At 36.3% G+C, this 24,746-nt stretch overlaps 1 protein-coding gene across 1 annotated transcript in view; it reads left to right on the top strand.

Annotated features, from left to right (window-relative positions):
- The window catches only part of TRDN (triadin), a 117,616-nt gene that overhangs the window by 52,135 nt on the left and 40,735 nt on the right, over window positions 1–24,746 (top strand). The window contains exons 6-11 of the mRNA XM_042016652.1: window positions 5,583–5,633; window positions 12,457–12,516; window positions 15,200–15,259; window positions 16,650–16,709; window positions 19,235–19,294; window positions 20,640–20,834. Of these exons, the coding sequence (XP_041872586.1) occupies window positions 5,583–5,633; window positions 12,457–12,516; window positions 15,200–15,259; window positions 16,650–16,709; window positions 19,235–19,294; window positions 20,640–20,834 (486 nt within the window). The remainder of the gene's footprint in view (window positions 1–5,582; window positions 5,634–12,456; window positions 12,517–15,199; window positions 15,260–16,649; window positions 16,710–19,234; window positions 19,295–20,639; window positions 20,835–24,746) is intronic.

Raw genomic sequence — 24,746 nt, 5'->3', positions numbered from 1 at the left:
GAGGAGAGGAGAGGAGAGGAGAGGAGAGGAGAGGAGAGGAGAGGAGATGAGATCCTCAGTTTAACAAAGCAAATGGAACTTGACATGGTACATATCCTTTCCTTTCCTTTCCTCTCCTTTGAAATATGAAAGAAAAAAAAAGAATAGAAAGAAGAAACTTTTATTCTCACTCTAACTTGTAATTTCCAAAGAGGTGGATAAACAATTCTGAAATCATATTTAACAGGCACTGTGGCCTGTTTCCTCATGTAGTGGATGAGCACAAAAACTGTTCAGCATTTTCATTGATAAGAGCAATTTGTGCCCTGTTGCATTTTCAGGAAAGATCTCACGACACAAGACTTCAGGAAAAGTTATGTACCCCAGCCTGAAGTTGCTACGAATCCCCAGAACAGAGTGAGATCTAAGAAAACACTGGGGATAAGACTGTGCTACTGGCGAGCTGGTAGGGAAGTCACCTGAATAAGTCATACGTGTCACTCAGACTCTCCAACACTGAATTCACTTTCCAACACTGAATTTTCCAACACTGGTATTTAAGGCCTTCTGTTACACTGTCTTTGGTTCCCAGATATGGGCACAATACACCAATTTAATTCCCCAATTAAATATTTCCTGCTTTCTATTTTTTTGTTCTTGTTCTTTTTTTCCCTGTTACAAGGTGGTTTTGGTTTTGCTGTGGGTTTTTTTGCCTGTAGAGTATACAGCTACGTGATGTATTAGTAGTTAGATAGAAGTTGCTCTAATGCACAGCTTCCCTTCTTCTCCTCCTAGCCCCGCAAGGATAACTGTTACCCTACCAGCTGGTACTATCTAGATTAAAAATAGACATCAGCTGCACAATTGAAAATTTCTCCTGAGGATACCAACAGCAAGAGAGTTGACTACAATTCTTCACACAGACAGCATCTAAAAGCACATTAGAAATGACATCTCTCTCATCTTCTAAGGCTCTTTACACCACTCATTCTTGCCTTGCCATCAATATCTATTTCTACCAACTCTTCAGGATAATCAGCTTCCTTCTACCAAGTAGTCTTGATAAACTAGCAAGGATATAGCCCCATTAAATTGCTGACAATAGCTGTAAGGGTTTTAACTGCTCAAAAGCAAATTATTAACCACTGGCTCTGAATTAGACTAATTTTCCTTTTCATGCTTAGATATTTGTAAGAGAAAGAATGTTAAAGCACTGATGGTGTATATTGCTGTGTTACCTGTAACAGATTATAAAAAAGATGACTAACTGGTAAAATTTGTTAGGAAAAAAATCGATTCCCATTTCATACAAAAGTCCATCTGCTTAATTATACCTTTAAAACACTAGATATATTAAAACTACATTCTATCTTCACTGCAGTATTTAAGTGGAAACAGGATGGCTTTAAGCATGGAGGGTAATGTCGAACGTCAGGTCCAGAGATAAATGCCCAGTTCTCTTGCTCATTTTCTGGGTTACCTTAGGTAAAGCATATTTGTGTTCCAAATAAGAACCCCTTTTTTTTTCTACTTTGTATCTTATATCATTGACATTTTTAATATAGTTTTTGGGATTTTATTTAAACGTATATTTCATCTGTAAGATGGAAACTCAGTGGAGGGTAAGGTGTAGCAGGTGTTTTAACAGTGCCAGAATGCTACTCACCATTTTATCCTCTAATGAAGCAAGATGCAAGGCTGTGCTTTCCCAGTAAGAGAAGAAATGCATCCCTCAAAGTTTGAACTCCTGTGTTACGGAGATGGGGTATTTATATTGTGTTATAAAACCATGTGGTACCTAAAGTAATTCATGTAGGCTGAGGCTGATCAAAGCTATTATAGCACAATAAAATTAAAATAGCTGAGAATAATGCTATCCATTTTACTATATTATAAAAAACGACATAGCAAAAAATCAAAATCAGAAACACAAAGGCAGACAAAGAAGGGAACCAGGAGAATCTCCTCATGCCCTAGCATGAAGGGCTGTACTCTTCATTCACACTGATGTAAACCTGCACAGTGCTGACCCACTAGTTCACACAGATTCAAGGGACTGTAATTATTTTCTCCCATCTTGATCTTCCTGGAGCTGGAGTGCTGTGCTGTTGTTAGACACTGTCAAGTGCTGTTAATGAAAATTAGCTGGGTGAGAGGTGGAGAAGCTGCCGCCCAGACTGTGCTGTTCAGCAGGGATTTCCAGTAAAGCTGCCTGCAATACTGATCTTCAGCTGACTGTGAAGGTCTGCTTTGGGTCAACAGGACACAGATATATCAGCCTGACAGCAATAGAGTTGAGCGTGTCTCCTTTCAGCATCTTGAAATGGTCAGTGAGAAGACTCTTAGCTTTCCTTTTTGGAGTTATTTAAAATAATCACCCTGCATGTTCTGTATATCTGCACAAGACCTGAGGTCTAGAGAAATTAGCATCAAGCAGTATCCATATTTAAGGGAATACTTACCTATTTGAAACCCAAGCAACACAAGGAGAACGATAATTTTTCTTGTCTGCCTAATATTTTAAGGAAATAAACAATGAAGTACAGTTTTTAAAATAAATACTCCCTTACAATAATTTTATAAACCGTGCTGTCATCTCATAAAGAATCGAAATGGTTGCTGTGGTGACAAAGATCATCCTTGCTGCTGCTTGATTCTGTCATTTTTCTAAACATGAATTCGTAATATTTAGGATTTATTAACAATGTGCCACATTGATAGAGATAAATTACATGCCTTAAACTGGCCATGTAAGTCTTCTATGATATTACAACCACTTTGTCAACCCAGCAATAAGATATGATGTGATTACTAGAAAATTAAAGCTATTTGTCATAAAAGATGAAGCAGAGAGTATCGGAACTCTCAGAAAACAACAACAAATCTCCAATAATCTAATGTGTTTCCTGATTTTAAATACTTTGAAGTTTGCAAATAGCTACTATTTTCTGATTTGTAAATTGTTCCAGATTAGCTTATACTGAGACTAGATTTATTTATACTGGGAAAATATGGGTTGTAATTGAACAGAATTGATGTGTTCTAGGCTGCAATTTTTATGATGGTTCAGACTGTAATGGGGAGTTTGTGAAGAGACCCTAATGATGGGACACTTTTGCAGTATATAAAAGCATATATGCACACACTTGTGTGTTATGAAGATGTATTTCACTTCTAGGAATTTGTGTATGTTTCTTTGTGATGTGTGGTATCCTAACTGTAACAGAAACTCAGATGAGTTTCTCAGCGTGGCTCTCTAAAAAATATATTTCTGTGCACCTTACTGTAATATTTGTGTGAAGCAAACTACACTTCTGGTACAGTGTGAGCCTGGTTTAGATAACCAGCTCTAGAGTCATTTGTGGTCAAACTAGCACTAAATTCCCTAAGTAGTAATTTTAAAGCCTTTTTTTTTTTTTTTTTTTGAAAGAACAAAGGTTTATTCTTATTTTATACTTATTTTTTCAAGAAAAATAGGCCTATTTTCTGTTGTGAGACACGAAATAGATGATAGAAACACAGCACAGCTGAAGCATATTAAAATAAGCAAGGAATATGTATCTGTGTAAATGACTCTGCCTGAAGAATATGAGTTATTCATATTCATCTCTGTATGTAGGGTGACCTCTTGAATTCAGTGAGAAATGTCTCCACTGTATGTTGCAATGCAGAGGAAGTGACTCAGCTTTCTTTAAGTTCCCTGAGTCAGTGTTTGGAGGCAGGCTGGAACACTGGCATGGAGAACTACTCAGATGTGCCCAGAATTAGGGAGCAATCCTCCATCTGTTCCTGTCTTGCAGCATTCCTACCACTACCTAAACTTTGCTACCTAAACTAGACCATGCATCCATTTAAGCAAAACAAGTGGGTAAAGTTTGAAAATCCAGCAACAGAATTCTCTCAGTTGATAGAAATAAAATATCCTCACATATTTGAAAGAAAAGTAATCCAGGCTCAGCTGAAATACAGTAAATCAGTACAGTATATTTCTTCTATTCTCAGCCTTTGAGGTTTATAGAACAATAAATGAACTGCACACCCAGGCTGAACAGAACAAGATGAAAACTGAATAAAAACTCCTTTTAGCTTAATGACATAATATAATTAGCTTAGTTATGTCTCCATACATTAGTGGCTAACAGTGATACGTAATTCAGCCTTTGTTGCTCTTTATCTCAGAACAAATATTCTCTCTATCTGAACACAACATAGGGTGATGTCATGGAATAGTTATGTTTTTTGCAAACCACACATAAAAATTATTTCAAATATGAAATACTGTCCAATAAAATGTTCTGCATTATTTTCAAGGACTTATGCAAATATTTGGGGAGAGAAAATTCCTTCTCCTACTGGATTTCTTTGGCAATGTGTATCCTGTTAAAACCTGAGAAAATAACTAAGGTTGTAAGTGAAATATTTCAGTTGTCTTCAAAGGCATTAGAGTGGCTTCTTAGAGTTGAAATGTAATATGCATAACTTTTTCTCAGTTGGATTAATTTTGGGGTCAGTGTTCTTGTTATTTAGACCCTGCAGACACCAGGTAACACTGAAATACAAGGAGACAGCTCCTACAGAGTCTAGTGAGATTTGCATTTGCTTTTGTCAAAAACAAATTTGATCCAGTATTTTAGACCAGTTTCCTACTGCAGGAAATATGTGCACAATACAATAAACCAGGCACTCTTTAAAGTCTTAATGACTTTATTGCACAGTCAATATTGCATTTGTAATAAATGCCCTTTAAATTTCTACAGCTGTGTGCAAAGAGAGCTATGCAAGCTTTAATTCTGGTTTGCTTTTTCAAAAAATTCAACATTTTGCATTTTCAATATTATCCTGGCTTTGACACAATAAGGACAGTAGAAGAAAGAGTTATATGGAGGTATATAGCAGTAATTTAATATCAATATTACAGCTGAAAAATTTTGTTTAAAAGGAATGGCATAACAAGGGCAGATAAATACTGTACCACTTCCTCCTCTAAGAAGGCAGTTCTCAGTTTTTGGTGTACAGCATGGTCAAAATGAGTCATTCTCCAAGACAGTGATTTCTAACCTGGGAGCTTCTATCTCTGTAGTTTGTATAGAGCATTGAGCATACTTTTTATTGTGTGTTGGAGATACCAATTCAGTATGTGAGCTTCAAAAATTTTAGAAAATGTAGTAAAAAACCCCATTTTTTCCTTCCAAAGGTAATTTGGAAAATATAAAATACTAGTCTTGGAAAACAACTCAAGATACATGCAAAAAAAATGTTTAGTAAAAGTACGTTTTTCTGATTCATGACCAACACACGCTGCTGTATAGCTATTACAGATTAACAAAACCTATTCTTGCCTTTAAAAGTAGCTGTATGGCTCAATTAAAAACAGAATAATTATTAAAGACACTTAATGTTGTGATTTTTATCCATATATATCTGTGTATATATATAAAATTGAGCTATATTTTAGATAGCACTGATATGCAGGTGATAAAGCCATGGCACTGCCATGATATTTTAAGCACTTTTTTTATTTTTTTATTATGAGAATGCATCTGATAGTTTTATATGTGAAAATTATTTTAATATTGATAAATCTGCATTGCAATTTTTTTCAGAAATTCAGAAACAGAAGACGGAGAGACCGGAAAAACGAACACCAGCGAAGGGTAACTCTTTCTTTGTCTGTTTGCCTACATATATTTGTGTAATATACAGTGTCTGTGTTAACTACATATGTCACCGCTGTTGTATCATAGAAGCATTCAAAGATCAGTTGGCACAGACTGCAAATGATCAAAAATTCATGTATACCTCAGCATTAACACAACAAATGTAATTTTATGCTTGTGTGGCTAGACTGAAAATGCACATTCATAATAAGATTCTCCTGCTCAAACTTTTCAGGAAATCTTTTTTCTAGCAAAGTTGCAAGAAAGTTGAGTGTTGATGAACTTCCTCTGGTGCAAGAGGCATGAAGTGTGTTGGGCAAGGAAGAAAGCAAATTTATAGGCCAGTGGGTGTCATCCAAGTTAGGAAGTCATAGCTAAGAGTGAGCCAGGTGTGTATCAGAGATAAGAAAAACTTCCATTTTAAGAGCCTACTCTTTTTCAGGCTGTTTAATCTCCTATAACTGGCATTTTTGAAAAATCCACAGAGGAACTGGTTTGGACTGGTTTTCAGAGGTCATAAAAACGAAGGTGTTTCCTGTGGTATTGGCAGGTTTTTTGCCTAACAGAGCTCCTCCATAAAGGCTAGGCCACGTAAAACTTGATGAGCATTCCTCTGATGCACCGGTGCTTGGCTTGATAATGGCAGGAGGAAGCAAGAAGGAAGCTTATTAAAATAGTATGTATACACATACACCCTCCCTCATGCAATTGTATTAATTTATATATATATTCTTAGTGTCTTTTTATAGCATTTTATATCTTTATAAAATGTTTTTATATTATTTTACACCTCCAGTTCTGTGCTAATCAGGGTCATCTGGACTGCCTAGAACTGTTTCCCGACTACTTAATAAATCATGTTGCATCAAAATGAATTTTTTAGGGTACCAATGGGCAAGCCAGGCAATAATGAGCTCAGATCCATTATCAGGGATCCCACCTAAGGTCTTTTCAAGTAAAGTAATCTAAAAACACAAATGATGTTGCAATCTTGACCAAAATAGCCTCTCTTGTACCATTTCATCTATACAAAAGTGCATTTCTTTATACAGAAGAATATTAACATTGCAAAAATTATTACAAAGAAATTATAAGATGCCAGAAAAAAAAAAAGGAATGTGTTCAGGTGTCATTTGTTAAGTCACATTATTCAGGTGCCTGCTAAAGCAGACTCCAGCTATACAATCAATTACTGAAGCATAAACCAAATTTTTTTTTCTATATTTTGCTTTCATGTTTAGTCTCAACAATGCAACTTGTACATAGGAGGAACAATTACAAGAAAACATTCCTCTGGCCTCAGTCTACGGTGTGATAAAGGCATGAATCTTTAGAGAATTTTACTGTTACCTTCTAAAGTACCTTCAGTAAATAGGTACAAATACAGTCTTTTATTTTTAATAGGAAAAATCCAAAAGTAAAATGAATGTCTCTAATAGCAGCAAACAATGGAAAAAACATTTCTGTCCTCTGCCCAAACATGTGGGAACATTAGAGTTTTAAAATTAATTTAATTATATTTTTTCGAATAGTCAAATCCTCTGAGTACAAGTCCCACAATTTACAAGGGAGTTCAATCCATAAGCCTCATTTTTGAAAGATTGAACTGAAATATGTGGAATAGTTATAATGAATAAAAATCCCAGATGGAAGAGGCTGAAATTAAAAGATTCAAACAGTATTGAGAGCCAGGGAAACTGGTGCCCTAAAATTTGCTTTTAATTAAATATTTTGATAAACTACTAGCAATAATGTCTATTTCAATTACTGTAGTCAATTTAATCCCAGAAAGAAGAAATACTCTGAGAAATAATTTCACAAAGCCATTGGTCATGCTTAAGAGCCCTGAAATCAAATTATTTCATGATAACGTGTACACATAAGCACAAATTCACTACAGAGTAGGGTCTTTCCAATTTGGTATTTGAGGTATTAGTCATTTCATAAGTGCAGTGGCACCTGGACTATATGATCAGGAGCTTGATCAGCCAGCAGAGGCATGATGGATTGATTATCCCCTTGTACCCAGCGCTTCTGAGACCACATCTTGATACTGTATTGAGTTCTGGGCCTCTCAGTTCAGGAAAGCCATCCATTAACTGGGGCAAGTTCAGTGTGGGGCCACTGCAATGGCCAGGGCTGGAGCAGTTGTCTGGCTGGGACAGGATGAGGCATGGGGCTGTCTTGGCCTGGGGCAGCTGTGCTGAGATTCTGTCATTTTGTGATACTGTGTGGAATGTGCAGGACTCTGATGTGCTGCTGGAGCCTGTTTAAGGAATAGGTGAAATAATTGTTATTACTATTACTACCAATAAGAGTTAACTACACATTATTTTAGGCAAAAAGTAAGAACAATAATAAAAAGTATCGAGATAAAAGTACATGTAAGTACAGAAGCTCTGTCTAATGGAAGGTGCAATGGCAGTATCTGATTTTTCTGGAAAATTGATCTTACCAGTGAAATGAATTGTCCTGCGCTTCTGGGAAATAGCTCTAATTAAAACAGGCATTGAGAAGGAATGGGAGAAGTTGTTTTACTGTGCGGCTTTCCCTAAAATTGCTTCACTAATACGTTGCTGTTGGAGTGAGTGAGGTATGGAAGAAAACAATATAATGCTACTTACCCCAGCAGACATAAATTAAATCACAGTGATTTTTGGACAGATAGTTGTGTGCTTCTGAACTGACACTTGCTGTTCCAGGTATTTTTTCAGAAACTATCTTTGAATTCAGCCTGATTTGACAAATAGAGGCCAGGCCCTTCAAAACTATTTCATTTACTATGCATAGCATATCAACTTGTTAACAAGGCTGTACCGATAATGCAGGTATTAAACACCACAGAATAAAGCTATCTGTATTTTACCACATGGATAAATTATGAGATCATAAGGACAAATTTAATGTGTTCCCATAATTTAATTTTTTGTAGCGGGAAGACAAAGTATTTGAGACAGCTAAATAGATAGATAGAGCTAGACCATACAAATCCATAATATGCTAGAAACCCACAAAATTTCACCCAGTTAGCGAATTACAAGGCAAATTTCTGACACAGGGACTGTCTAGCCTGATTTCTCAAGGTATAGCTACAAATATGCCTCCATTAACTTTAAACTGGAGAACACGGTACAGATGGCAACACAGCAATCGTTTCCTTAAATTATGTATTTGGACCTCGGAGTCTATGTCCCTCTCCAGACAACCCCCTTTTTTTTCCAGTGTTCCTCCAAGAAGTATTAAGTTTTAGCCATCTAAAGTTACTTTACTTCTGAATGAAAGCATTGACACAGAGATTTAATGCTCTCTGACTAATGCACTCTAACTTCATTGTATTAGTTCATTTATCTTAACTTTCCTGAGAGTGCTGCTCTGTAGACAAGCACTTAGTCTGTTAGCTGGAGCGAGCAATCTTTGCTTCATGCTTACTGCACTCATCACCTGGCTTTATAATAAGCAGCAGACTTAAGACTTACTCAGCTTGAAACTATTTTTACTTCTCTTAGGTATGAAAGCAGTGTCTTACTCCATCTCCTCTTTTTGCACTTTCTGGTTTTGGGTGGGGAATGTCCTTGGAGAACTTTATCGGAGAAAACCTAAATCACATCCCACTTCACTATGTCCTCAATGTGATGCAAATAAAATCTACTATGATGTTTGAAATTTGGAAAATCCTCTCACATATATGCTACACTTCTTGTTTTTATTTTTCTGTGAAGTAGATAGCAATATTAAGTTTGGAATACGTTGTTAAATTACCTTCAAATTTTCCATTATAAGTTTCTATTTTAGATTATTTATAAATTTATCACACTCCAGTCACTTAGGATGAGATTTCCCATGTTCATCTTTTTGCCTCAGGCTGAATTTTCATTCAAAGACATGCAAAAATGTTTCAGCAATTTCCAAAATCTAGGTTAGAGAAAATTAGGTTGGGGTGCTATATTCTTTTTTCCAATGCTAATAACAGTTCATTTTGAGCTTATGGCTTTTTGGTATTTGCAAGGAAGTCCAAGAAAATTTATTTTAATTTGTGGAAAAATTTTAGCTTCCACAACTGCTGTAAATCTACTTGGTTTATTAAATTCTAGTTATTATTTTTTCTTATGGATGACACAAGCATCCTAGTAGCAAAAGTAACAAAAGAGGAAATATTTTAATTACAAAATGTGTCATAAAGCTAATAAAATGGTTGAATTCAAGTTGAATGAACAGTTTTAGTTTCAGCATTTTTCAGTTAAAGAGTATGTAAGTAAGCATCCTTAAAAAAACTTTTTTATATATTTGTGCTTTTTTGTTGTTGTTTTGGTGGTGGGTTTTTTTTAAATATGGAAAAGAAAATCCTATCAGCTCTAATTTGTTTCACAGAAACATGGCAGTATGTCCAGCCTAGCTAATTCTAAAACCTAATGCTTGTACCTAGCATTGTGGGCTTGAAAAAGAGCATGTATTAAGCCCTTTACAAAGAAAATGATAACCAAGTGACAAAATGTGGAAAAGATCTGTAGACAGTAATGTATTTTCTATGACAGAGCTTTTATGACTACATATGAAATCGAACACAAAAAAAATTCAGGGGAGAGTTAATACATTAAGAAATATCAGATTTAAATTTATCAGATCAAAAGCTTCAGTGGATTTTGTTGGTCTTGTGATTGAAGAGTCAAAAATGGCCAGTGATCATAGCCCTGAAACATGAACACTTTAATTTTTGGCAGCACCTGCCCTTCCCAAGTAAGGGAAGCCATAGCTCTGGCAGTGCCCATAAGAGGTAATGATAAACATTACAATCTGAGATTAGCAACCTCTGAGGCTATGGAGATATCAACACACAGGATAAGGCTCTCAAACTAGCCAGAGATCACCTTCAGCCTATAATTGGGAAGAGAAAAATAGCTTATGCTTATGCCAGCCTGGTCTCTGCTTATCCACATTCCAGGCTCTCTGCCCAGACACATCAAGTTACTTTTATTTCTCGAGAAGGGGACAACTGATCCCTTCTTCATTTTTTAAGTTGTAGTCCACACAAATATTAATATTTCTTTGCATTTTTGCTATTTGTACCATTTTGAGGATGTGAAACCAACTTAAATTAGATTTTTCTGTCCACTTTCAGGTCTGTTGAAGTTCAGTCTAGTTAGTCTTGTTCAAGGCTCATTTTATGGGTTTGTTGTTTGTGTGAGGGGTTGTTTGTTTTGTTTTATTTTGGGGTTTTTTTGTTATTGTTTTTTGTTTATTTGTTTGTTGGGGTTTTGTTGTGTGTGGGTTTTTCTCCCAAATTATGAAACAAGGGAATGCTATGGAAAAACTTCAATAAATTTTTAAAACCCTACAACAGTCTCTCTTACACAAGTAATATGTCCTGTGGATAAGAACAAGCTTTCTGATTACCAGTCTGTTCTGCATAGTTCAGCTGTATTCTTTGGCAGAGAGGCTACAAGAGCTTTTGTCTGAATGTGCAGAAGCTCATGTGTCACTCACATTGACCATCACAGAGCTGTTGTTTGCAAAACTGTGCTGTTAGCCCAGACAAAACTGACAAAAGTGTTTTGCAAAGAGCCAGCATCTGCTAATACAAATGTAAGACGTAAAAGCATGCTACAATTTCTGCAAAAAATACTCACTTTGGAGAATGGTTTTTTCTTGGTATGCTCCTAGATGCCCTAAAGCATTTGAATGAGTTGCAGTCTGTAATTCATTGAATAATACATTGCTGGTGCTGGTGCATTCTTCACAGCCCAGGTTTTTTTAGTGAAAATTTGCTATACACAGTCTTTAAAGGCTTTGAAATATCTCTCTTCAGTCTTTTTTGACTGTACTGCTGTTCGTTATCAGCAATAATTTTTTTGTTATGACTGAAAATGAATTTTTGATAATGCAAACACATATAAGGCATAATGAATATATTGAATGTTCTGAATGTTTTTTCTTGATGACTACAACATGCTTTTTAATGTGGAAACACTCAGCCAACAAAAAATGCTTGTACTTTTGTGAAATGACATTAGCTGCAAAGCTGGTGAAATGAATGGATACAAAAGCATAATGTGCTGGTGTATAAAGCTCACCATCTTCTAATCAGAATTTTGTTCACTTGTTCCCAGAAACCTGGGCACTGAAAAGAAAATAATTTTTCCCTGAATTTAAAAAATGCTAATCTTATAGTAGCATAGGTTTACTAAGGTTAAAATCATTATTTTGTGGGATTGAACCACTTCATAACATGGTCTGAGAGCTGGGTGGGCAATAGAGCCCATAAGGAGTCATGTTTGCCTGCCTCTTACAGGACATAGAGTTGGTTGTGTCTTGAACAGCTGCTCTTCCTGAGGTTACACTCTGATTAAAAGAGATATTTTCTTGTTAATCCATCCTGTGACGGAAGTAACAGCTAAAAATAAAGAAAAAGTAGCATAGAAAGCAATATGCTGGCCGATTTTTGTTAAGAATAGAATGCAATGCTGTCAAGGGCTGAAAATAATTTCCTCGGTCAGAAATCTTAGAGTCAGGGTGCTTGTGTAATGGGACCAAAAGAGATAAGGCAGATTAGATTAAGGTTGCTGAATAATCACTTCTTTCAGAAAAAATATAGTCTAATATCTGAAGGCTTATTCTTGGAAAATATTTTTCTTGGACCTGGAATTAAATATTGACATTAAGAAGGTCTATACATCATCACATACCTGTGACTCAGAGATAAAATCCATTATTTGGGTTTACAAATGCTTTTCCTTGATCACTTTCATGAGATAATAAGTGTGCTTAATATATCTAGATTTCATATTTATTGTGAGCTGGGGTTTATTTATTTGTTTATTTGTAGCAATTCACAGAGACAAACCTGAAAAACAAGAAAAAATTGAGAAGAAGGAACCCCTAAAGGGTATGTATTCAGCTTTTGATATTCTTTGTCTTTTTATCAGTGATTCAAAATAGTCTAATCTATTGACACTTAGACTGTTCTTGTAGATCCCAATTATGTTTAAGGATGGAGGAAGTGTTGTGAAAGCCAGCTGGAAGGAGAATGAGGATTTAAAAAAATTTTGAATTCATCACTGTACAGAAAAGCTGAAATTATATTCAAAGATTAATTAATAAGTCTTTACTGTACTATTAACTTATGTAAAAGACACCCAGAGCACAAATGGGTGATTTTTTTATTCTTTTTGAATAAATCCAAGCATATTGTTTGTCCTTGAGAATACTTCTGACCAAAATGTAATGAGTAAATTATAACATACTGGAAATGGTCCCTGTAGACATTCTGTGTTGGAAACCTGCTTTAAAAAAAAAAAAGAAATATCTCCAGATTCATTGCAGAGACACTGGGGAGACGTTTAGAGAGAATTTAACAATATCCTGGTGGTGTATGCCAGCAACAAATTACAGATCTGTTGTGGGAGTCAGAATCAGGATACTGCTTAGTCTCCACCCACGACTCATGAGTTAACTCTGGGTTACAAGAGCCACCATCTAGTTTGCCTTTTGTGAGGTTATTTTAGCAAAATGGAATTTTGGTGCAGCTCACCTACTAGTCAAAACACTTTAATTCCTCTGAGAACATGTCCTTTGCACTAAATTATGGTTAATAAAGTCTTGGGCTGCAGGAAGAAACACATTCTGGAAGAACAAACAGGCCAGTGATCACAATAAATCACGAAAAAAAGAAAAGGAAAGACCAAATATTCAGCCACAGCAAACTTATTCAGGCCAAGAATGCAAGTGAATGTGCATCTCTCAAAAGCTGTGCTCAACTAGGCCTTTCTAATGGTCTCTGGAGCTTTTCCATTTCCAAGTAATTCAAAATGAGTAAAACAAGACTGATTTTAGAAGTTAATGGCAGGCATATAAATTGAGGGTCTGTTAGAATGAATATTTTTTAGTAGAAAAGAGAATTGTGATAACAGGGGAAATTTTTTCTGAGATTTGGAAAAATGGCAGAGCAAAGACCATAATGTCCCACATTAAAACAAGAATTGTCTTTAAGTCTTTAAGACTTCTGTTAAAGACTTCTGTTCCTGGAAAACTTGGGGAACTCTTCAACTTGATTTCATAGGAAGGAGAACAATATTTAATGTTTTATTAAGTTTCTTAGAACTGGAAAAAATTATCCCAGCCAAACTCACATATCCAGTGAAAAAAAATCACTATTATACTGCCTTAGCTTGCCATAAATCCCATTAATATTCTGTCTACCTAATGGTATTTTTTCTTGAAGTGCACTATTGGTTTTGTTTAGTGAACTATTGCCAAAACTGCTACGGAAGCACTGCTGTGTATAGAGATTCTCTGTATTCACAGTACTAGTAAACATTACTTTCACACTGTACATTAAATTTCAAAAATATGACTACGGATGTGTGTCTTTCTAAAGTCTGTTTCATTGTAGTGTGACTGGGAGACTCCAGAGACTGCATCCCTGTATTTTAACTGTTTATATTCTATGTTAAATACATTCCCTTTTCAAGATTGAGACAATGGAGGGTATAAATAGCATTCTGTTCTAATTTATAATCAGCTTCTGGGATGAAGTTTAGGAAAGTTATTTAATGACACAGAGAATAATTGGAAGTGTCTCAGTCACTTAGCAGTGTCTCAGTCAGGGATGTCAGGCATATTCTCAGGTATTTCATCACTATACTGCTTAAAAATGTGGAAGTCTGAATATTCTCTACCACTCTTCTTTTGCATCCAGTTAGATATGGAATTCATGGTACTGTAAAACGAATTCCTTATCTCCTCATGTTAGACAAAAGGAGTTTTGCTAAACTTGGATGAAATCTCCTCAGTATTTAGACTTAAGCTAGGCTTGCATTTTCACAGCTGTGTTTTCTGAAGTGCTCTAAAACCCACATGCTTATTTTTCATTTTCTGGAAAATTGTAGTGTAAAATCTTAAGAAAAGGGAGTGGAAAATGTGAATGAGTGGATAGCATAATGCAGTTTCCACTGTCGTAATGTTAGTTTTACCTTGTGCATACTGGGCACCCAATTATGGTTTTGAGATTGTCATTGCCAGGGACTGATCTCAGCCAGTGTCCATTACTAGCTCTCTGTATCCATTACTAGCTATCCATATCCATTACTGGTTATCCATTTCAAGCCAGCTGGCAAGTGGCAGATGTATCATTTGCACATGTGATTCTCTTATGCTCCGAGATTGATTCCAGGGTTTTTACGACCTGTGTGTGATAGACTATGGGGTGGCCAAGGTGAAGTCCTCTTTGTATCACAGGCAGCAGCATTTACTGTGAGCTGTGTCTTAGTGCTCAACAGTTTTCTGAAAATCTCTCTTGTGGAATTGACAGACAGTTGCAAGAGATGATGTTATGCAGCAAACAGCTGAGGCATGTTACCATGGCAGTAACTTGTTAGCCAGAGTTGGCTGCTCACACCCATGTAGTATGATGTACACTGTAAAAATATGCACAGGGCAGCTCAGGAGCAACACACTCTGCCACTTAATATACTAAGGCTTATCTCAGTGAAATTGTTTTGGATTCTTAATTTTTTCCACTTTTTTTTTTTTCTTTTTTGGATATATATAACGCTTTCCTTCTTTTCTAGTGACAAATAAAGACAAACTGGAAAGACAAGAAAAACCTGAAAAAAAGGAAAAGCATGCAGGTAATTATTTAATGACAGAATTTATTTTATATTGGGCCATACCCCAAAGATAATTCTCTACTCAATTTCCATTTACATATATCCTTGATTGGAGAAAAAAGAGTTATAAAATGTTATGAATAAAAATAATAAGATCATATAAAGGTTTGCAGATTTACACACTAAGTAGCATTTTGTATTCCTTCTGTATGTTTGCTGTTGTTTTTTTTTCTGAGGAAGGGAGATAATATATTTTATACTCTGGATTAGTATAATCTCATGATCATCATTGACTATTTCCAACACTTGCAATAAGTATGGTTGCTAAGAGATTATAGTCATCCAAGAAAAAAGCACCTGACAGCCTATAAACATAGGTAATCAGACAGGCCATATAGAAAAAAAAAACATTTTAAATAGAGTACTGCATAGGGCCATTGCAGAGCCACTGAGTAGGCCAGGACTAGTTTTTCAATAGTTACTTGCAATAAATAGGTATGTTTTATCCTCCCCAATTCTTACTTTCTTTTTAGACACCAACTCGCTCATGTGTATATTTTTGTGTTCCTAGAATAATCTCATATGCCGTACTCAAATAGGGAACTGAGTATTTGCACACACATGGTTCCTGCAGGCCACCTCAGGGCACATGAGCGCATGGAAATATCAGTTCTGCACATCCGTGGACAAGTTACTGTGCAAACTTTAATCACAAATATTATCAAATCAGAGCCCACACACGAGAATATTCTGGACTACCCCCCACTCAGCGACTCTCATACAACTCGGGTGTATTCTGAAACCTGAGCCAGAAATCTAGTAGCTACAGAGTAGTTAATTTCAATTTGTAAGGTGGAAATTAAAAGCAAACAAAAAGCCCGAAAATGCATTAGTTATAATGTCATTGCAATTAGATTTGTAATTAATTATAGTGCTTAATCATTCATAGCTGGAAAAACTGTTAGTTGTTCTGTGGAGTTCAGAAAATCCTTCAGAAATTAACCAAAGTAATAAAAAAGAAAGCTAAAAAACAATAAACCAAAATAAAACAATAAATTAGAGTATATAAAAATATTTTTTAAAAATAACCAGTAAACAATATAAATAAGTTTGACTGTTCTCAATTACCCTCTTTCATAGGATTACAGCAGAGCTAGACAGGCTGGTGCTCCTCCAGCCAATGACAAAGACCTCAGGGATGGCAGATGAGTTTTTGAAAGTTCCAACCCCATGTTTTGGTGTCAACAACAAACAGCAGCAGCTGAATCATCCTTCCTTGTTCTTTGCATGGATAACCATGGTGCATACTTGTGTTTCTTGATCCTTTTTCTCCTTTTTCTCCTTTTTCTCAATTAAATGCAACATTTCTCTTTTTTGTAATGACCATTAAGATTATTGGTTTTATTTTTAGCTATTCCCAAAGAGAAACCTGAAAAGCCAGAAAAACAAGAAAAGAAATCTCCATCTAAAGGTATTGCAGATCATCATTAACAGTTGTACAATTTAAGTGCTTGTATAGTTTGGGAGAGTGTGGAGATAAGTATTTAAAGTACAAAGCTCTTCTAGTTCATGCTGTACATTTTTTGGGTGTTGTCACTTTTGCTTGAGCAGGTCTTGATTAGCCCCTGAGTGAAGTCTTGCCCAGCATATTTTTTTTTGCTTTACTCTCTTGTTTTGATGCAGGGAGTTTATTATAAATCATTCTTACATAGCTAAAGAACTAAGCCTATGCCTATTTTATTTACATTCCTTGATGCCTTGTCCTCCGCAAAGGGATTCAGTAATTTGCCTGCAAAGAAGGTTTTCTCTTGTGTATTAGTTTTCAACCTGATGCAGACTAATTCCAGAGTGTTTACTGTCTCTCAGTCTGGGTCTTCCATCATATCCAAAAATAGATTTCATTCTGTTGCTTTTATTATTTTCAATAACATTTTAATTTCAGTATATGATTTGCACTGTCCTCCATGGCAGAAGTGGCTTTGGTTAAGATTTACATATCTAATAATAATCATATATATTCTGAAGCCATATCATGGGTGTGTAAGGAGTGATTTTCACCATTCTTTTGACTGATAATTCCATCTTTGGTTATGGTTTGGACAGGGAGATTTAAAAATCCAATCACCTTGCCTTATTATGCCATCTTTTAAAGACTAACATTTATTATTACTTGGCATTTGAATGTTTTTATCTGAGGTTAGATATTTCTCCATGGCAGATATTTCTGTAATGAAGTTCAGTTTCAGTCTTTGTCTCTTCATTTTATTCGGTTAAATCTTGAAGAAATATTATTGGTATCTTAGTACCAATTTATTGTGGTATTGAGATTAAACTCATGATGTTGAGATGCATGAATTAACTAGATTTAATTTGAATATGTTCAGACAATATAGATGCAAATGTACAAATCACCCTTTTTTTGACTTGACCATACTCTAAGGAGAAATGTAAAACAGAAAGTAGAAGTGAAGAAAGAAAGAAAGCAGAATGAAGACTTATAGCCTTAAAGACTTTGAAGGGTAGCCATTGTCCAGTCTCTCTTTTAAAGGGATAATGTTCATATTTTTCTGCTTTCAGTGTATAGATTGAAACTGGGATTTTTTTCATGAAATGAAATCATGCCGAAGTAATCCAGAGAAAATAAATGCCCACAGTGTCTGTGTTGATTTGAAAAGCAAATAACTTCCAAGAATCACTGAGATAGTCCTAACAAGCAGCCAGCCTCTTTACCCATTTATCTTCTGCTAGCTAACCAAATAATCACTTAGAGCGTTAATGTGTTTAATAGCAGCCATGGCTCCAGTCACTGGCTGGAAAAATTTATGAAGAATTTGGACACTGTAGCTGCAGAGATTTGTGGCTGCAGTGTGACACAGCCATGCTGCTCTCTCTTGGGTTGTTTCCCTACCATGAGTCCCTATGGGTGGACTCAGGGCATCAGTGCACTTGTCCTCAGCATGTCCAAAGGTGCATTTCTGCCAGCAGTGTGCTGCTGAACTTTCCATTGCCAGGATCACCTCTCTTTTCTCAGGGGTCTGCTCTAAACTGGATTAGCTACCAGCACTGCTGAGGGGTTATTTCAACCACTTGCAGTTCCTAGGAAATGAGAATGTTCAGGTCCTGGTCAGCTTCGGGGAATGGGCATACTGAAAATTGTCTAGCTACTTCCCATACAGTCAGCAGGTCTTCTCTGTGCTCATTACAAAGTCTCAAGGTAATTCTGCACTCTGTTAAAGGCTCCAGAAAGCCTCAGTGATATGAGTGGTTTTTAAACACATCATCTGAAAACAACTATATTTAAAAAAACAAAAACCATGTCTAAATATCAGTCATGGTTCATACAGGCAAGAATTCCAGGATGGAATTCAGTTAGAGAGGATGTTGTTATTCTGTAGTTATCAGTTGAAAGAAGTGTAATTAACTCTCAAGGCTGGTTTGTTCTGGCAATCTGTCTGGATGGTGACCAGGAGGTGCAAAGATAGAGGTCTGCATAAAATTTTAACAGCCTTTCTGGAACATAGTCATGTGTGTGTTTACACAGTGTATCTTGTGCAGACATAAACTCACTTGAGATGGGCTCTGAAGTGAGCTCCAGACTTATGGCTGTTTTTGTAGACAATGAGCCCAAGCTAAGAAAAACACCTTTCTGTAAGACAAACACAGACACAGGGCTTCCTGTTGTCTGGAGCACAAGGCCAAGTCCGTGTCTGCTCAGAACTTGACATGAGCAAGTTTGTGACATCTGTAATATGCAGTAAAAATATTCCCTAGAAAGCTTCAGATCTGTGTGACTCACTTGTCTTCTGGTAAGGGAGTCTCAACAGATATTTAGGAGTTTTGTATTCCACTATGTGAACCTGAGAACAAGAATTTTGAAAACTGAAAAACCTGAATTGTAAGGAAATGTGAAATTTTCAGTGATGATGTTGTGTTTTGGCAATATTTTCTTGTTCTTTGTGAGTTTTTTCCCTAATATACAGTTGTTCTTATTTCTAGTAACTCAAAAAGATGTACCTGAAAGACATGAAAAAGCTGAAAAGAAACCTCCTCCTAAAGGTATTTATTTATCTATACTACATTTTTTTAAACTGAGTCAATATTGAAATGCATAAACTTTATTTTATTCAAGAAGATAAATGTGCATGAAAAACCAGCTACATGAAACTAAAATGAAAGTAATCTTTAATCAGAATTAAAATGTCTCTAGAACATCCAGGGGTTAATTCTATGCTTAATCCCTTTTAAAATCTGTTGAAATTTCAAATCGAGAATGAAAGTACAAACCACCACTTCCATGAAAAACAAGTAAGCTTACCTACAAGTGATCTGACATACATTTTCACTATAACTAGTTAAGGAAATTAATTCTCCACTAGCCAGCAATATCTGGCCATACCATGGCTGTGTTTGGGAGTAGTTAAGCTCATACATAAATACCTGAATTCTGGTTTGCAATAGTTAGATATTCCAGTTTACATATTGATAAAATCAGTTTAGTCAGCTCAGTGATTTAATAGAAATTGAAGCCTAGAGCCTTACAGAAACCTTAAATTTGATAGCGTGCAAGTTCTACCTCAAGGAAGGAGACGTTTAGATCTATGAAGAAAACAGAAGTATGAACATCACACTGAACAGATTAGTTTAAAACATATGCAGTGGTACTTTATACTACTATTGGATTTTCCACTGGAGACAACTAGAAACACACGTACTGCCAGCATCCATGGCTCAGGTGAGAAAAAGTTGCTGACACACAAAACCAGAAAGAATACTCCAGGTCTCACCAAGCTCTGTGTGGCTTCAGCTACTGATATTTACAGTTTGGTAATTCTCCTTGGAAGCCTCCTCACTCTGCTGAGGGGCATCTCATGAATTGGTCTCATACACTTTCAGCTGGGAGAACTGGTGTAGAGTCAGACTCAAGAACTCAAAACATCTTGGACTGAGACCTAGAATCAGTGCATGAAAGCAATCCTTAAAATTAGCCACACACTATTTTTCCAGTTTACAACAGAGTTTAACTCTGGTCTCTGAAGTCTAAACTTGCTCAGATTTTACCTGGAAGTACCTCCCATATTTGTTTGCTTAATGACCAACATCCTTTTCCCTAGTTTATACCATAAAAACTATCATATTGTCATTACGCTTAATATTATTTGGCATATTCTATTATATTTAGTATCAGCCAAGTACGTGGTATAGCACTGAAGATAAAACCTGTTTGGATCTCATACTTCTGTTTAATTCTGCCTGCTTTGAGGGGATTGTAGTTTTCGTCATTACCAAGCTGTTAATAATGAAGAAATGCTCATTATTAATAGCACAATATAAAATAAATGGCACTGAGTATTATGAGGGGGGGAAGGAATGACACTGACAGCTTTTTCTTTATTACCTGCAGAGGAGAAGAAAGTAAAGAGCACTAAAGTGGAAGCAAAAGTTAAAAAGGAAGTGAAGGATGGAAAAGGAGGAGCAAAGATGGCAGAGAAGGTCAAGCAGGCAGAGACAAAACCAACAGAAACTGGGCTAATAAAGGCCAAAACGAAAGTTAAGGAGGAGAAAGCTCTTCAGACTGTAACTAAATCGGACAAGAAAGGTAAACAAAATGAGGAGGAAACAGATGAAGATCCTAAAAAGGTAGTAGGGAAGAAAGAGAGAGAATGGAGTTAAATCTGTCAAGGACCAAAGTCCACCCATGAAAAACAAAAGTGGATTGTAAATAAACTCCACGTGAACCTCACACTGCTAGGATGAGATTACAGAAAATTAAATAACTTTAATGTATATAATCTGAAGGTTCTAGAAGTTTTTCATGGCTAAAGATTCATTGTAATTTAAATCCTTCTGTACCAAGGACCAATTTTTCTTCAGATAGGTCTGAGAATTCATGGATTTGTTCAGTGGCATCGAAGGTAGTAGATTGTGAGCAGAGTTATTTTTGAAAATTCAGACTGTCCAGTGACCTATTCTGAATTTTGGTTTGTTCCTACATCTGCATATTTCCTCTGTAACCATAAAGAAAATAGTGACAGAGTAAAGGCAATGTAACAATTTATCTAACATCATATCGTATGAGGCACTGTCAGGTTGTCAGGTATTGTACAATGTAGTGACACACCTGCTGATGTAATTTAATGTGAACAGCTTCCAAATTTCTCCTAAAAAGGAAAGAAATGTTATTACTCTCATGAAAGGAAGAAATTAAGTGATAAAACAAAGAATCAATGTGCATCAACACCATATAGTTAACAAGGTGTTAACTATGTGCTCCCCTTTGTCAGAGTAAGCCTGGGCTCTTCTACTCCTGGGTTGCGCAGACTGGTTCCCTGATTTCCCTGTGGCATTTCCATGGCACTAAGTACAATTTGATATGAAGGCAGCAGGGACTGGCTTTCTGTATGAACTGCCACACTGCAGCCACGGGATTATTCTGACATTGACACAGGCAGCTCAGTGCTGCATAGTGCACCTATCTGATCCTTTCAGCTGTTAACCACAGATAAATCGTTGTGCCTGAACATCAAAGAAGCCGTCTCTGCCTCAATATCTGAGTCTGCCTGAGCAGATTCTCTCACTTTCATAACCATCACTCTGGACCCCTTAGGAGTTGCCTAAATTACGCTTTTCTAGAAAACTGTGAGACATAGCCCACTTTCTGACGTGCATAGTGTGCTGAACTAGTATGTTTTAAAATTTATTTGTATTCTAGTTAATTTTGTCTTTTACTTGAAGTATTGGGACCTTTGAGGCATGGAATCAAAGCAGCATCTATCACGCTGATTGCTGTGGCCAAGGAGAAAGTTCAGCAATTTGTTCAGTTTGCTTGGAAGGTGAAATTCTCTTTCAATTTTTTGTTCTGGCAGATTTTCAGTGCACAGTGGATCCACTCTATACTGTTGAGGATAAAGCTCTCAAAAAGAAATGGTGTGCAGATGAGGCACCTTGATCCCTGACAACAAAATATTTTAAGTAGGGATCAAAGATTACCGAGACTGAAGGGAGTAGTGGTGGTTTTTGTTTGTTGGTTTGGTTTTTGTGGGGTTCCCACCACCAACTTTAGCTAATAAATATTATCAAAATGATCCATCTTGACATCAAATATTAACAGATCACTTTCTAAGTCTGCTTTAGAGAGTGACCCCAGGGACTGTGCACAGAATCCCAGCAGGTGAAAATGAGAATAAGCAGCTGGAGTGGAGAAAGGAAGGAGCCCCTTCAGCTGCCCTTATCACTGGAGACAGGGCTACACACATCCAGTGACAGCTGCATTTCCTGCTGTTGTGCTTCCTTTTTCCACCATAAGCCACTGCTACCCAGCTAGATAGCCTAAAAAATTCACTTTTATATTTCAGTCCCATTGTGACCCAAGGTGAACATAATTTCAATGCAGTTTTGCAGAGATTTCCTGATCCTTCAATCTTTACTTTTACTTGCTCAAGGGAGTAGTTCTGCCAGCTTATCTGAAACAATGTAAAAAATATAGCAGTGATGACAGAGGAGTTGTTGTGATTTCCCTGCTGTTTCATCATTTAGTACTGAAATTAAAATTAAAAAAGATAGGTCATGTCCCTGGGTAAATCACATGAAGCCAAACAACAGAAACATCTATGAGTATTTTTACCATTAAGAATCTGTCCCAAACTTTGACATGATTTATTGTACTTATATGAATATTTGTGTCTCCATTACAGAGTTATAGGTGAAAACTAAAATGTGAAATTCTCCTTTCAATAAGAGAGTTTAAATTAAAATGGATTTTTAGCCATGAAGAGGTACTTGAAAAATCATATTCATTTAAAATTCCTTAGATTTCAATCTTTACTGATTGGTAGCATTCCTATGAACTTAAATTGGATGATATAGTGCACCTTGCTATGTTATATAGAAATGATATTTTTGTTATTCAGAGATTCACATTCTGCCTTCAATTTGTTTTATAAATCCCAGGTTTTTGGGTTGAATTTCTAAAGAAACACTATGAGGAGAAAATTAATACAAAATCTTCTTTCTCAGAGACAATCAAGATCAAGGCTTTTTTCAAAAGTTTATTCAAATTTCATTTCCACAAAACAAAATAAAATATACCCACAACAAAACCCCACAACAACAGAAAAAGAAAAAAATCAACAACCCAGTCTGTTTTATTTCTGGTCTATACTACTATGTTTAAAGAATAGATTATTTTAATATCAGTGAAATGGTGTGATTCTAGGACCTCAGGCTATGTCTATATCATAACTCAAAGAGAACCAGCACAGGCTTGTGCTCTGTCTCGGCATTGTCCATACAGTGTATCTTCCCCTGCCATAGTTTTGTCCCATATCCTCCTGCAGTCTTCTGTACAATGCCCCAAGTGGTCCAGGGAATTTTCCCAACAGGCAGCAAGGATGGAGGCAGCTTGTTTTGGCAAAAGAGAACTCAGAAAAACAGCTTTTTGGGCAAGACCTGTGCCCTGAAACTTGCTTTCTGGGCTAAACAATTGGTGTTGCTCAATTTGATTTATTAATACCCACTAAGGCCCTATTGCAACTGTTTCGAAGTCACTGCAAACACTCTGCTGGCTTCAGTAGCTTTAGGTGGGCTTAAGAGTACAGATCTCTACATGTTTTCTCACACACACGCTGTTACTTTTTTTTTTTTTTTAGAATTATCATATAGACTTAGGGCAGATATTGTAGCCTTAAGGATGGAATGCAAAGCTGGAGTCAGCCAGAGTGATAAATTTGAATTCCTAGATATGAAAGTAAAAACTATTATGAATATTCATTAGAGGTTTTAGCAGCAATGTTTACAAGCACAGCCCTGTGTACATGCTGAAAGTTTTGCCCCAAGCTCTACAATACTGGCTAGTATTACCCTTGCCATCACATTGACACAAAATAGCTGCCTAGGCTTCTATCAACCAGAAAATGTATTTGGATATTTGTTGAGCTGGTAAACCTTTTCCTAATTTCTACATCTGCATAGGAAATAATGACTTGAAAGCTGCAGTTGTCCATCCAAGGACTGCTGCAGCAGTCAACATAACAGAACAGCAGTCACAGAAATGCCTCAGCATTGACTGATACTGATGCAGCTGTGAACTCTGTATGGAAGAAAATGATATAATGAGTGTTACATACTTGGGAATAACATGTTGCATTTAAATGTAACAGCAATGCCATTTTAAAAACATCAATTATTCCAAAGCCGGTATAATTTTATTTTGGAGTTGGCAATGGGGAAAGCAAGTGGCTTTGTAAGTGAGTAGGACAGAGATGCCAGAGGAGGTGGAGAGAGGAAGAGATGTAACTTCTGCATTGTAGGAGCTGTGCTAGAAGGATCTCAGACAGATGGATGAATATGTTTCACTCAAGTACAATTGAGAACTGACTTAGCTAACCAGAGCTGGCATTTAGACATCAACATTAGCTTTTAAAGCTTAGAGTCCACTGGGGCTATTTTTTCCTGACCAACTAAAGAGTCCAGCAATACTGAAATTCTTTTGTGCTCAGTTACAACTGGTAAG

Source organism: Corvus kubaryi, unplaced genomic scaffold, assembly GCF_017639235.1.
Source record: "Corvus kubaryi isolate FWS band 111438036 unplaced genomic scaffold, C.kubaryi_AGA036_p1.0 split3-73, whole genome shotgun sequence".
Classification (NCBI taxonomy): Eukaryota; Metazoa; Chordata; class Aves; order Passeriformes; family Corvidae; genus Corvus; species Corvus kubaryi.
Note: the sequence above shows the minus strand (reverse complement) of the source record. Positions and strands in the feature narration are given on the sequence as shown.